The sequence below is a fragment of the Pygoscelis adeliae genome, unplaced genomic scaffold (assembly GCF_000699105.1).
Source record: "Pygoscelis adeliae isolate BGI_AS28 unplaced genomic scaffold, ASM69910v1 Scaffold84, whole genome shotgun sequence".
Taxonomy (NCBI): Eukaryota; Metazoa; Chordata; class Aves; order Sphenisciformes; family Spheniscidae; genus Pygoscelis; species Pygoscelis adeliae.
The window spans coordinates 4,373,532-4,388,633 of record NW_008824754.1 but is presented as its reverse complement, the minus strand read 5'-3'; the positions used below and the strand labels follow the sequence as shown (position 1 = coordinate 4,388,633).

The 15,102-nt window shown below is 41.0% G+C and overlaps 1 protein-coding gene across 1 annotated transcript in view; it reads right to left on the bottom strand.

Annotated features, from left to right (window-relative positions):
- The window catches only part of TENM4 (teneurin transmembrane protein 4), a 619,397-nt gene that overhangs the window by 148,677 nt on the left and 455,618 nt on the right, over nt 1-15,102 (bottom strand). The window contains exons 12-14 of the mRNA XM_009323472.1: nt 13,863-13,964; nt 9,116-9,310; nt 4,687-4,887 (exon numbers count right to left, since the gene is read on the bottom strand). Coding sequence (XP_009321747.1) covers nt 4,687-4,887; nt 9,116-9,310; nt 13,863-13,964 — 498 coding nt within the window. The remainder of the gene's footprint in view (nt 1-4,686; nt 4,888-9,115; nt 9,311-13,862; nt 13,965-15,102) is intronic.

The window sequence follows — 15,102 nt, the reverse complement described above, 5'->3', positions numbered from 1 at the left end:
GTGCCCCTGTACTCGGCACTGGTGAGGCCACACCTTGAATACTGTGTTCAGTTTTGGGCCCCTCACTACAAGAAGGATGTTGAGATGTTGGAACGTGTCCAGAGAAGGGCAACGAGGCTGGTGAGGGGTCTGGAGAACAAGTCTGATGAGGAGCGGCTGAGGGAACTGGGGTTGTTTAGCCTGGAGAAAAGGAGGCTGAGGGGAGACCTCATTGCTCTCTACAACTACCTAAAAGGAGGCTGTAGCGAGGTGGGGGTCGGTCTCTTCTCCCAAGTAACAAGCAATAGGACGAGAGGAAACGGCCTCAAGTTGCGCCAGGGGAGGTTTAGATTGGATGTGAGGAAAAATTTCTTTACTGAAAGAGTAGTTAAACATTGGACCAGGCTGCCCTGGGAAGTGGTTGAGTCACCATCCCTGGAGGTATTTAAAAGACGGGTAGATGAGGCGCTTAGGGACATGGTTTAGTGGGCATGGGGGTGTTGTGTTGATGGTTGGACTCGATGATCTTAGAGGTCTCTTCCAACCTTAATGATTCTATGATTCTATGATTTTATGATTCTATGAACAAGTCACTGGGAAGCAGTTATTTCCTCCCCGTCACAGAGGGGGAAAAGGGCAGTCATAAAGTCAAATGACATATACTCAGAAAACACTGTTAGTAGTAGAAGCGGTGAGAGAAGCTATAAACAAGACCAAACTACTAGATTTCATGAGATATGGTCATGCGAGCTCAGCCTCAGTCTCTGGCCAGGCATGCTCTCTTAGCCTTTTCAAAATGTGAAGAAGAACATCATAACTTCTAATTTCTTTACTGAGTCCCAGCTTCCAGTTCCCAGCTCTTATCATTAAATGTACAGTCCATGATTTTATATCTCCACTGCCAATTTAGGACCACCATATACAAAATACTATTCCTGTTAATGCTCTTCTCCAGTGTACTTTTAAAGGTCTGAAGTACCACTGGATGTCAACCGTGCATAAAGTGAGTCATTATGAATGAGTGATTGAGGAGGAATCCTTATCTGTATGCAGGTCAATGTACAACCACTGTCAACTGCCCAGAAAAAGACAGTACACTTATTACAAAGAGAACATAATTTCTATTGCTGCTTTGTATAATCAACTTTCCAATGATTCTAGTGAATATCACGCATGTCAAGATGTCAACTACCAAACAGAGAACAGTGTGAAAATCCCCGATTTAAATTTGAGGAGAGTGAAGGACAACACCAGATAACTTAATTCCTTTAAGAATGATTTTGCATCCAAGCATGATACTGTTTTGATGGGCCTGGGATTGTACTGATGCATCAGTGAGATCCCTCTGGGAAACGGTGAATTCCCCAAATTCAGATAACCGGACTCACCTATTCATTTCACTGCAGTCAGCAAATATGTCTTATGGTATGTGTTTTGTTGCCTCTTGATTAGCCAGAAATACTTGGTCCAGTTTAAATAGGTCAAGAGCGAGACTATATCACATATTAAGTTCTGTTTCACACTGCAGCACAGGCCATGTCCTTCTTCCCACTATACTCAGACAATAAGAGGTTAAGAGAGTTGCCCTATAATGGCTTCATTAGTTGCCAGAACTTGGAAAATGAAGTCCTTTGCCAGCGCTCATTAAGAGGTGAAGGGAGATAGCATGCCAAAAGCCTGGGATACAGAGGATCTATGATGGCGAACCCTGGAGAAAAGGGGTTGGGATGAATGGTTCCTTAATTATCTTTCTTGTATTAAGCATTGCCTTGGACTTTTTAGCTGAACTGGGTTATAAAGGACCTTTTTGTATTTGCTTGTGCAACAGTACTAAGATGCGAAAGGGAAGGGATTTAATTCTCCCATGGAGAAATCAAAATGCCACTTTTGTTGCTCAGTACAGGTTATCTCTGGACTTATCTCTGCACCTTTCTCTAAAAGACTTTTTTTATATTTGGGAATCTACCAAAAAAGAAGTGCATACTGAGGGAAAGGGGATCCTAAGAAACTGTCCCTTACATGAAAGGATGAAGCATGTTTAAGAAGAATTTTTCCAGAGTGAAAAATCTGAGGTAATATGGCAGCAGCCCTATCTCAAGATATACTGGCAGTGGGCACACATAAAGCAAAAAACCCCCCCATGCCATTACTTCTTCCTACAATACAGTGCAGAGTAGAATTCACAAGAAATTGAACTGCACAGCTTGTCTATGAAGACACAGGCTAGGTGGAATGAAAAAAGATAATATAAACAGGAAACAGAAATCTCTGTAATATTATTATTTTGTGAAAACAAAGGGGTTTATCCAGCAATCTGTGTTCCTCTAAGATTCCCGCTAAAGGCAGGTGAAATCTACCTACTTAGCTGAAAGACTGAGTCTAAGGTTCAACGATAGTCTAGTTTTACTTTCTACATATGACAATCCACAGACTCTCACCCAGCTGCTTCTATATTGACTGATACCTTCTAAATGAATACGGCATACAGCATTTCAAATAGGCATTAGTCTTGACTTCAAGGTGTTAAGAGCTGGAAAACCCACTGTGCCTCCTCACATTTTATTCTGGGTTTCCAGATGATTATGCTGTTCTCAGGGTCTGCTTCTCAATGTGGTCTACGAAAGGGGCTGTCCTTAGCACTAGCCCACATAGGCACAGTCCTATAGATTTTCCTGGGACTGAACACAGTCCTAACTGCTTTGCTGCGCTGAGGTTGATTCATGCAAGTACTTAATTCTTTCACTTAATGATTCTTCTGTTCTGTTTGGTCCTGGTTTATAGGACAATAAAAATCTGGCCCCTTTAGTCCCTTCTACAGAACCTCCACCCCACTGGGTTGGGCAGTGTGTTGTTATATGTACTAACATGCTTGCTCACTCTATTTTAATCATGCAAGAAGAGTACCATGCATCCTGTGAGTAAATCTGTCTTTCAAATCAAGTCATCAATTCAGTGGAAAGGTCTGGGTTAGAAATGGAAGTTTACAAATCACCTTAGCTGTGATTTTAGCTGTGAGGCACAATAACCTGAATGTTACAGGCAGCTCGGTGAGGAAAAAGGTCTTGGAATGATGCTCAAGTTTGTCTCAAATAACCTCACACTGCCAAAGAAAGTTTGCACTAGATGGATTTATAAAAGCAGTATAAGGAAAGCTTATAAATCATCTGTACATGACCCTGCAGGTTAACAAAGGGAAAGTGAATTCTGTTTGCGTGTAGAAATGAACATTTTTCCAAATCCATCCCTGCAGTCCCCAAACCTCCATATAAACTCAAAATAATGACTCAATTATGAACTATGCTACAAAATCACTAGAAATACACTACTACCTTTCCCCTTACAGTGGTCTTATAAATGAACTCATAGGGTATGGAATTGAAGATGTTAATATGGGGAAAGGAAAAGCCTGACACCAGGTTTATCCTCCTATCCATGCAGGATAGCTTCCCTCCCTACATCTGCAAAAGTTTTGACCAACCTAGTTTTAGCCCCAGGCAAGTAGGCCTCCTCTTCTGCTTATTCTTCATCCCAGTCAATTTTACTTTATGACAAGCTTTCTAACATCTAACCTAAATGATGACTGTTGAAAAGGTTTTCTTTTTATATCCTTTGTACCAGTTTATTCAGTTTGCCCCATCCTTGGAAGTTACTCTCTTAAAATACTTGCAAGCAGTTAACCTGATTTTCTTTACACATGATAGGAATTCCTCAGTGAAAATGTTGTTTACGTAACTTTTCTACTATATCCACTCTCCTAATAGGTTTTATTTGTCGCTTTGCTGAAAATTCATTTCATTTCATTGCCTATACCGAGGTGCCCTGAATATTTGGCCTAGTTCCACCCCAGCTGTGTAAGGCAAAGAAGCTGTTATTGCTGTGGTCTCTTGTTTGTGAGTACAATATAAAGCACAAAAGCCAGAAGACTAATGTTCCGTAGGTTCTGACTATTTAATGTACTATAGCATTTCTCAGTGTGGCCTCTAAAAGCTAATTGCATTTGGAAGAAAAGAAAAGGCTCCTGAATAGTTTTTCTTTAGCCTTCATATCAGATACCTGATGCAGATTTTGAGCAAGATGCCCATTCAGCTGAGGAATGAAGGAAGGTCACAGTTCCAAACCTCTACACAAAACTGCCCATAAAAATCTGTCTTCTTGGTAGGTGCTTGTACTATTAAATACTTCTACTCAATAAACTTATTTTTTACTTGATAAAGGACAGTCTTTTAATATGAACCTCATGTGACACTCATCCTCCTCTAGCTGAGCCTACAAAAGCACAGCCTTTGAATTCAGAAGGGAAATGAGACCTGAAGAACTGCCACCTTTTCCTTCTTGTTTACAGCCACCTAAAGGATATTTAGTCATCTCCTAAAAATCAAAACAGACCCTTTGGTGGCTACTGGGATTCATCAAGAACTAACACCAGAACAAGCTGTTATATGTAGACCATCAATTACATTCACAGCAATATAATGAACAATAGCAAGCCTAGGTGGCTTTAATGGGGTTATTTTTTATATTATTCTATGCTCAGCAATGGAAGCAGAACTATTTATGTAGTTGAGCTATGGCATTTCCGCTTCCAGTCATGCCCTACCTGTGCTTTACTGGAACACATTTGTAGCAATCTTTTTGCAGATCTAAGTCTGAATATTTTACAAAGTTTAAATAAAATAAAAAACAACAGTAAGTCACCGCTGATGTTACCGATTGAGCAATCATGTCCAGTCCAGTTGGGATCGCAGCTGCAGAGTCCGGTATCTGGGAGGAAGGTCCCGTGACCAGAGCATTGGTCCAGACAAGTGGCTCTTGGGGTCTCACAATTTGTTCCTCCCCAGCCAACCGAACAGTGACATTCTCCTCGCACGCACACGCCTCGTCCCGAGCAGGTAGGATCCATGCAGTCCACTACATGTGAGAAGGAAGAGGAAGCAGAGAGGGAAAGCAAATGGGAATTTCAGAAAAAAAGCTATCAGACTGCCATCTACACAAACTTTTTTATATAGAATCTCAAGGCTCCAGCCAGAAAGCAAAGTCCCGTTGTGCACAAAACAGATGCTTCGTGCAAGAAGACAGTGTCCCAAAAAGACAGTGAGCCATAAAACACATATAAAAACCAGAAAAATTTAATGATTAAATCCATTCTTTTATCCAGGCCTACACTAATAAATGATCTTTCTAGTAAGAACAGGCTAATATCAATTAAGAATAGAATAAGAATAATATGCTCTTGCACACATATTGTGCCTCCGTTTATTCTATTAGAATAACCTAAATTACTATTACTAATGAATTCAAAGCTGAACTCTAGTTTTCTGAGAGAGAATTTTACATAAAGATTAAGCACAAGTTGATGGCCTTATTCAGCAAAATACATGCTTAAATTGAAGAATGTGCTGAAATCTATACAGGTTTCACAGACACTTACATAAATTTCACATTAAACATATCCTTAGACAGTTTTCTGGAATAAGGATTAAAACAAAATCATATGTTTTTGGATATGGGTGTTATTCTGGTTTTATTTTTGATCAATTAATACTATTTTTTAAATGGCGCTTTTTTTTTCCCCCCAAAGAGGCACTTTCCTAACAAGATGGGAGACCATTCAGTTAGGTGCATGGTATACCAATGTGCACCAGAAGACCGAATGTACTGCTGCCTGATTCCTGAGTTACGTGTTTTGTAGGGAACTGTCAGCTCCTCTGCCCATGGTGGAATTTCACTTAGCAATTGAAAAATATGAAATGCACCAGACACCCTCCCAAAAAAAGACTGGAGGAGTTGATCAGCTATTTATATATAAAAGCATATAAGACAGCCTAGAGAAATTCTTCCCATCTCTTGAAATGGTGTGTGGCAGTGCCCTGGGGATCAGTGACAAGTGTCACTCTGGCTAAGCAGCAAGGGGAAAGCTGTCCAGCTCCTGGCTCTAATAGAGAAGAGCAGAACACGGCCACCCCCCACACACCAGGTTTGTGGTTCATTTCTCCCCACCCCGTAAAAGCTAATAAGAATCCCAATGACCTGTTTAAGATCCAGAAACCTTAAAAGGAAACACAACAGCTGCTCTGATAATTCCCTGGATTCTCAAAACCTTCTCAGTCTGACAAGCAATGGCTCAGCAATTACTATCCCAAGGCATGTGAGACCATTTTCTGTTTTGTTTGATTCCTGGAGCCCTGCTCATAGCTGCAAAAATCCTCAAAAATTGTAAGAGGCTGGAAAGGATGAGTCTATAAATCTCCTTCACTGTTAGCGAGCTGGGAGCTAGGGTGCCAATTTTAGGATGAGACCCTTGGAGCCCTGGCCCTGTTCTTTCTCAGCAGTAATAAGTACGAAAAGGACTAAGAAACGGACTAGAAGCCTCGTACGTTCTCAGCAGATGGTCTGAACATGGAGAACAAAGATCACAGGCTAACTGACAAGAGGCTACCTCCAGGCAATTAATCATCCCCTCTGAAGGTCAATTGGGAAAAAGGTGAGTTTTACAGGGGGCTCCATCACAGGAGGCAGACAATCTGCTATCTCAGCTCTAACACAGACGATTACAGGAGGGGAATGTGCATGTCAGAACCCCCCATTTATCATAATCCCAAGGCCATTTTTCATGTTGAAATGAGCCCTTTCAGAAAATGTCACACACAATGGCTACTTTAATCTCAGCCTCACTAGCTGTATCTCCTTAGGCTTTCTGCACCATCGGAAGGGCCCTGGGACAGGATTATGGGCTTCTGCTTTCTTCTTAATCAATTGCTTAGTGGATTTGGAATACAATGGTATATTTTTAGGGAGTTCTGCTTGACAAATTTAGCTGCTCAGCTCTGGGAGAAGTGGAGACAGGGAGCGGGGCAGGAGGGCAGAGCTGACAAAATCTAGTATACTTGGGAAAAGAAAAAAAAAGAGAGTTTTGCATATATCTGTGTTGCTGCTTGGAAAATGTCCCAAATGGTCTAATTCTTGGTCGGAAAATGCCCCATTTGTAGTTCAGCCTTGTGCAGAACCTTTGCCAGGGAGATAAATCATGCAGCAAGCAAAGCTAGTGCCTGTTCTACACTTTTCCCCAATATGCTTCATGCTTCATTGGTCACACAAGTTATTAGGCTTATTCAGTACCCAAAGAGTAACTTCTCATTTTTCACTGCTTAAATTTGCTCCCCTCCCTTTAATGTCTTGGTGGCTTAGCCCATGCTTTATAAAATATGGGCCAATAAGCTAAGGAGGGAGAAAAGAAAAACTCATGTAAGATTGTTGGCTGATGTTTTATAAACATTGCTGAACTTCTATGGGGGAAAAAGGAAAGACAGAAGAAACCCTGGAATGAAAACCCATTATAAACATGGACTAAGCAGTGAAGTTACGAGAACTGAGAAATAATAAAAAGTAATCAATACCAGATGGTCCTTCTTAGAAGAGAAATTAAAAAGTAAAAGCAATTTAAAAAATAGTATAAATCAACTCTTTTACTAGATCTAAATATATATATATATATGTCCTGAAAATTTCCCACATGGCATATTTCTGAGTTACTTCCCCCCCTCACAACACAATACAAATTATGCCTTGACTATGAAAAACAAATGCAGACTTGGAAAAATACTAAACAGCTCATAAGAAAAATCATGTTCTCTTTGTTCTTCATCCTTTTTCAAGTTTTTACCTAGTGGGACTGACACTGTCCCCTGCTACAGTGATAACATAAAATAACAGAGTAGTGTCTGGCTTTTCTGCTTTAAAGGTGACCAGGGAAAAAAGGTTCCTGTTAGAAAAAGGGCAAATCTTACTCTGATTTACACACACTAAACACGTCTGGCTGGAGGCAAAATCAGGATCTTTTCATTTCTGTTTATCCAGTAAAGATATGATCTGGTAAATGCGAGGTCTACAGAGATGCTTTAAAGATACTTCAGTAGTCACCATCTTTGGGTTTTGCATGCCCCATGGCTTCACTGAATTGTGCTTTCTTAAGCCAAAATAAAGCTTTCTCAAGAGATGGTTTATTGTTACAGAGCTGATACTGTCTTCATCTCTAACATTTACTGACACCGAAGGCATGTTACATCAGAGATGTCCCACTCTAATACATTTAACACATCAAAAGAATTGCTAGATTAGATGCCATTTGAACATCTGTATCCAGTTCAGCCTATTTTCATTGTCTGTAAAATAAAGCCATTTCAGATAAATCTTTATCCCACATACATGAAGACAACCATAAATTAATTCAAGCCATTGTGATTCTTATATGTGTATCAAATGGATGGCTTAAGTCTATCAGGTGGTGCAGAGGCATTATATATGCATTTGTAGAAGCATAATTTAAACATAATTATTTTTCAGGTCATCTGCATAGATTTTTGAGAACAATTTTCAGAAGTGCTGAACACTATTCTGTAAATCAGGCACTTTTGGATGTATTTTTATAACTGTCTGAATGTTTTGTACACTTACAAAACTGTCCATTTTTTCATTTAGCAATAAGAAGCAGTCACAGACTCAGAAGATAAAAGTTTATGGTGGCAGGTGACTTCCTATACAAAAAGATTAAAGATAAGTGCTAAAAGGCACCATATTTCTGAGCCACAAATCTAAATGTAAAAATGACAAAAGTTTGGGGGCTAATGTGAGAAAAAAAGGTATGGAAGAGCCATTAAAATAATATCTGATTTTGAAGCAGAATTAAATTCAAGTCCTGAGCATTTCTAAGCTTTTAAAGCTGACAAGAATCAGGGACTTTCTCTCACATGCCATCATTTTGTGTATGTAAGCAACTGAAATCGCTTGGCATAACATAGCAGAGAAGAAAGCACTGTAAAAGTAATTATACGTTTAGATGTGTAAATGGAAACGATACTTTAATAAGAACATTTGAACATATGATTAGATGTTCTGGTCTTTCAACTGGATTTGTCTTTCTGAAGCATTTGATGGCTTTTCATTCAATTATTGAACAAACATGATAGCTAACGACAAGTTATTACAACATATCATTTTTATGTTGCATCCATCTATTGTACCTCTAAGGTGCCTATTAGTGTTCTGTTTAAGTGCCAGTCCTATTCTGAATTGCCTCCATCCACGGAATTATACAATGACAATCGAAGCAAAAGGCTAATTGAATGTATCTTGCAAATACCTTCTTCACAGCTCTCGCCTTTGTATCCTGGGTTGCAGATACAGGTTCCCATGATGCACGTGCCATGGTTATTGCAGGAGACATCAATGCACTGGTTCGTCGGGACATCACATTCTGCTCCTTTCCAGCCGCTATGGCACAAGCACCTCCCCTTCATGTACTGCCCATTTCCACTGCACAGCACTGGGCAGGAGGCTGGGAAAGATAATAGAAATCACATTAAAACACAACTGTTCACAGCTCTCACCTCAAAAAAGAGCACAAGAGTCCAGCATGGGATTTATATTCTTCATACAGAGTCTTCAGTGGGATATGTTGTTCTTTTCCTTGCCAAAACCAATTCTTTCACATGGATGACACCCAGCTGTTAACTGTATTCTCCTATGAATGTCTAAAACAAACAAACAGTAACTCTTGAGTTAGAATATGTCCTTCTTTTGTGTCTCTAATACTTTTTTTCACTAACTAAACTCAGAATTTTCTTGTATTCTGACTTTTCAATGTACCGGTGTCTTCTTTCAGCAGCACCACTGACCTTAGATTGCTTATCACTACCCCTGACCTGCTGCCAGACTTCATACTTTCCTTGACACTGCCTCTGCTGTGGACCTTAGCTGTACACAAATCACTCCCCTGTTTTTCCGTTGTAATTCCCAGCTTTACAGGTTTCAGTTGCTTTGCTCAGAGTCCAGAATGCCACGTTGAGACTATTTCCCTGATTTAGCTCATGTCATACCATCAGCTGAATCTCCAGCCCCCTTTTTTGGTTATCAATCACCTCTGCTGGACTCCATTCGTCATCAGACACAATGCAAAACTGGCCTCTAGTCTTTCCAAGCTCCTTGTAATAAAAGTTCTCCAAATCTGTCCTCTGATCTTTGTATCAGTTTATAAAGGATTTTTTAATTGTCCTCGTTTCCAGCAAAGTCAGCTGATTCTCAAGGCCAACCAGATACAGGATTTCTTCCCTGTGATAAAGGGGAGAAGAGGAAGATGACAAGCTCAAGCTGTGGCACGATGGATCCCAGGATTAAGTGTTTTCTGAGCTAAATTTGGAAAATGTTAGGCAGGGTGGGATGGGATGAACTGAAGGATGCAGAGGAGGCTCCCCAAGGAAGGAGAGGGGATCAAGGACCAGACCCCAGCCTCCATGACCAAAGCTTTGGTAATCGCTGCTCTCTAAGCTTCCTTCAGCTCCTCTCTGATGATGCCTTCTCCCTTTTCCATTCTCCAAACCTGCCACCTTATGCTCCTTTTGTTCTCTGTTGATTTTTCCAAGGAAGCTGCTGATTTCTGTCCCTCAGAAACAATAGCCTTCCCCTGTTCACTATCCCTTGAAACTTCTTGCTTAAGCCCTGTTCTCTTTCATTTCATTTTGCTGAAACACAGCTGCAAGGACATATATTCAACACAGACTTCTCTTGTTCACTGTTGCACATCATCCTTAGGTGAGAGCAGCTGGGCTTCTCACCTGCCCCTCAGAAAGGCAATTTATGAACATTTTTATGCAGGACAAATGTGAAAGGAATATTCCAGTCTGCTGCTCAATTCACCTGCATTAGGTGTGTGATGAACACAATGTACCTCTTTCGCTTCATTCCTGACTCTGATTATACGTGGGAAGAGGCATTAACATGGTTAAGGGAAACATTCCTCTCCTTCTCTTCCCGCCTTTTCAGATAGTAATCGCTGTGTATCCTTATAGTCAAGTAGGTTTGAGTGTTTCAGAATTATAGCAACCTCAGTAAAATACAAAGCATTGCCAGCTGACTGTTAAGCCAGTTTGATATGCAGTGAACTATATTTGTCTGACCAAGATAAAAGAGGTTTGGAAAAGAAAGGAATTTGGCAACTGTTATTACTAATTACTCTGTTCACTTTAAAGGAAGCACATTGCAGTGGTGCGTTTCAAGTGCATCATTTGCAAGGAGATATCTACCTATACAATATGAGACATAAATTGTCTAAGATACATTGTGTTGTGTACATGGTTCACAGCAAACTCACTCTGTAATTTCACTTTTCAGCTAGGCTGATGGAATTTTCTGTCCCCCGTCTCAAATTTCAAATGCTCAGTTAATGGAGCCTGTTCTTTCAAGGCACTGGAAGAGGATAGTCTGCAGCTCTTTTCAGCAAGAAGAAAGAATAATTGCCTTTAACCAGTGAGAGGCTGCTGAGAAAGACTTACATGTTTTCTGACAAGACAGCTGATCACTCAGTACAAGATCAGATAAATTACTGGCCATCTGCAATAAGGCTGGTACTCTACAGAGCCCTCTGTGGAGAACACCTTCAGCATAACCTCGGAAGTGCTGCTGCAAATGTCAAGGCAATGGCAAGAACAAGACCTCCTTTGTAGCATACCATAATGAATAAAGACAAAAGCGGTTTCTGGATTTTTTCCACTGCTACTTGTGCAACTTTTTTCCATATATAAAGATATATAATTGTTATTCATTCTGATCATTCAGATTCCAACAAACAATATCTAAGATGCTGAAATTATAGTAATTCTCTAGCATGGTTATGGTAGCAACAACCCAAACGCACACCACTTTTCTTGTAAAGTTTAGCATCAGCGAGTAAGATCATTTGTTTGTTTGTTTACTTTATACAGAACTTTAAAACACCATCTCCCATGTTCAAGTAGGCCTTCAAAAAGCCTGTGAATACACCTCTGGTGATTTGTTCTCGTTTACTTGGTTTAAAATAATTGGTTAATAATACATAGTAATTAACCACTATTAAAAACAGAAAGGCTTTCTCCTCCACAGTTTCCCATTCATTTGGATGGTGAATTACAAGGCTGAATTGAAACAACGGAACACCCAGGAAATCTATGACCTAGAAATCTTCACGTGGGCAGAGACCTGCTAATTTAAGGATTACTGCTCAGTACAGGGACCGATATAGGGCTGCAGATACTGTAGCAGCCTTACACATGCCAGAGTTGCTGCTCTCTGAGGGATTTGTAGGTCAAAAGCAGCATCTTAGATTCCCCTGAAAACCAACAGGAAGCCAGCGCTGGGGCCCTCGTATCTCACGCTCCTGGCAAGATCATCCATTTAACAAGCCCACTGGGTGGAAATGCATACACAAATATCATTTTGACACTCCAGGTATTAATCTGTCTTCCTAAAGGCAGAGAGTAATCTGTGATCTGAACCCAGATGATTCTGAACCAAAAGCTAGAACTGAATAAGAGGTGTCCATATCAGCTGGAGTAAGTACCCTAGTGAAATGGGAAATACTCACGTGGCTCAACTGAAGTGCCTGAGAAAGCTGGGTATATAATCCATGAAGGGAGATAAACTCCTCTGAAAGTGGACTCAGAACAAAAGGTTAAATATTCTGACTCACAATGAATGAGCTTCTCCTTCTCCACTGACTCTACAGGGAGCCTTGGGGGAACAAACCCTGAACTTCTGCCCCTACCTAAAGTTAGGAGGTGTGAGTAGGAACATGCTGTGGGAGATGGAAAAAAACCTCCTTTTGCCTCCAACTCTACAGATTTGAAAAGGAGCTTGGAAATGCAAACCAAGTGTAAGGAAATGCAAGCCAAGTGTAACCTGAGTCAGCAAGAAGTTTGACATAACAGCTCTGAGGGATGCAGATTGCCACATCCATCTTACTGGGCTGTGAACTTTGAAACACCTCTGGGGTTTTAGCCTGGACCACACTGCTTCAGCAGAGAGCTCCCCGCCTGCGGGGTGTGCGGCCGTCCTTATCTCTTGGCTGGGCTACAGTGATGTGACCCAAATTCAGCTGGAGGGGGAGAGGACATGGGGTTGGACAGAGTTTAGCTCTCTCTCTTGGGAAGGAGCCAGCCTGCTTTCCAAAGAAGCAATGGGCTGGGGTGAAGGCCTGACCTGTTGCCTTAGCAAAGCTCCTTGTGTGGGCACTAACTTTTTACACTACCTCCCTCCCCAAATTTATAAATCTGCACTTAGTTTGTTGGACTGCTTGCGCCAAAAAAGGCCTTGAAAAGGTTGATGCACAGCATTCTGGCATTTCCCACGTGCAGTGTTTTGATTTCTCGGTCTGAAACGTGTTCTTACTGAAAGTACTTCAGTTTGCTTTTTTAATGTTTAAATAACCTAAAAATTTCAGGTCAAATGAAAACCCTTCCAAAACCATTTATTAAAAATACTTATCACTTGAGCAGAAAAATGTATTATATTGTTTGCTGGGGTAAGCCTCCTTCCCAGTCGTCCCCATGTTTTCACTTTTGGCCAGAGTATCCAGTTCTCCCTGCCATTACTCCACTCCCAGCCTTACTCTAACCCTGCCTGGTTCCCCACAGCCAGGCTGTCAGGGATCATTCAGAGCTCAGGCAGATTTGCAAGGCCTGCAGCAATGAAAAAGGTACTTAATTTTTGCATAATCAGTGTCTGTATAAAAGTATCATTATAGGGTCATGCCACACAATGATAGAGTGCTCTGCTAAACAAACAATAATGCCACATTTATAAGTCATGTTTTCTAAAGTCGCTTCCAGAGAGAAAATTCCCAATGTGACATCTTGCCTGTCCATACACAGCTAGGGGGTTGTGTTGTTGCTAAGGTCACAGCAATCATGACTAGCAGCAAACAAATCCACAGATCCGACCCATTTCCATTCTACTGCAGCATCCCGAAGCTGGGTGAGGTGTACTTTGCAAAAGGCACAGGCATGAATATAATTTCCACGAGAAAAAACATTAACTGAAGGGGAGAGGGGAAGAGTTAATCAAGTATAAATTCCTACCTCTGCCACAATCAGGGCCCAGAAAGCCAAGGAAGCAATGGCAAGTCCCAGACACGCAGTCTCCATTCCCATAGCAATTACTGGGACAATTATCCACTGATTCTGGAAAACAAAAGAGAATTCAGACACTTCTTTAGGCAAGAAAACACCTCTGAGTTTGGGAGGGCTCTGGATGGCAGGACAGCTGAAACTTCAAAGCAATCACCGCCCTTGGGGCTGAAAGCATTAGTCTGAGCTCCACTAAAGGGGGCTCATCCATTTACACCACTGGATGGTTCACTGTAACACATTAGTGCGGAGGGACTGCAAATCCTGTGATTAAATCGCAGCTGCTCAGCACCCACCAGGCTTCGTCCTCACTTAGTACCTGAAAACTTCCAAATGTCTTTTCTTCCTGCTTATTTTTCCAACCGTTTTCCCTCTTTGAATTTATTGGAGAGAAGCGATACACACTGTTCTCTTGGCAGAACATGCACCTTTGGTCCAATTCTGTTGACTCGGTTAAGGGAACTTGGGGCATGCATTTGTGCCGAACAGAGCTGAGCTGTGATAGAAATGTTCCCCTGTGAAGTTACTGAACACAGACCCTCGGTTCACCCTGTCTGCCTGTTGAAGGATTATTTTTAACCGAATGCCTTCTGGTTTGTTCTGCAATATTATACAAACAGCCCAAAGTGCTGGGGCTAACATTGTATCTTGGTGGAACAGGAATGGGACTATTCCACACTTTCTTCTGTTTCTAGTTATCATCTTAAATTCCCCGACTTTGGCAAAAACATTGGCTATTCATCTTTCAAGGAAAGTTAACAGGTAAGCAAAATGTTATCTAGCACTTGTATTTTGAGGAGAGTTCAGAATATTGGGGCTAAAAATTATCTTTTATTAAAGAACACAAGCTGGTAAACATTACATATCAAAAAGAGAATGAAAATAGTTTTATTTTGTTGACTAAACTGTGAGTGAAGACTGAGTAAACATGAGTGGGGCTTGGAAGGATGATGGAATACCATGGTTCATTCCACACTACTATTTCACATTTTCTCTGAGGGAGATGTGTATCAGATTAAAACCGGATTCAGTTATACAGGAGGGGCAGCGGTGGTACATCTATCATGGAGTGGGGTGGAAATCTCAGCCACGTGAATAATGACTGCGCTTTCACAGACGCACTTCACGAGGCCTCGTGGTAGCAAAGATATTTGTAAACTTCCTATCGGTGCAAGTGAAGAGAAACAGCTGC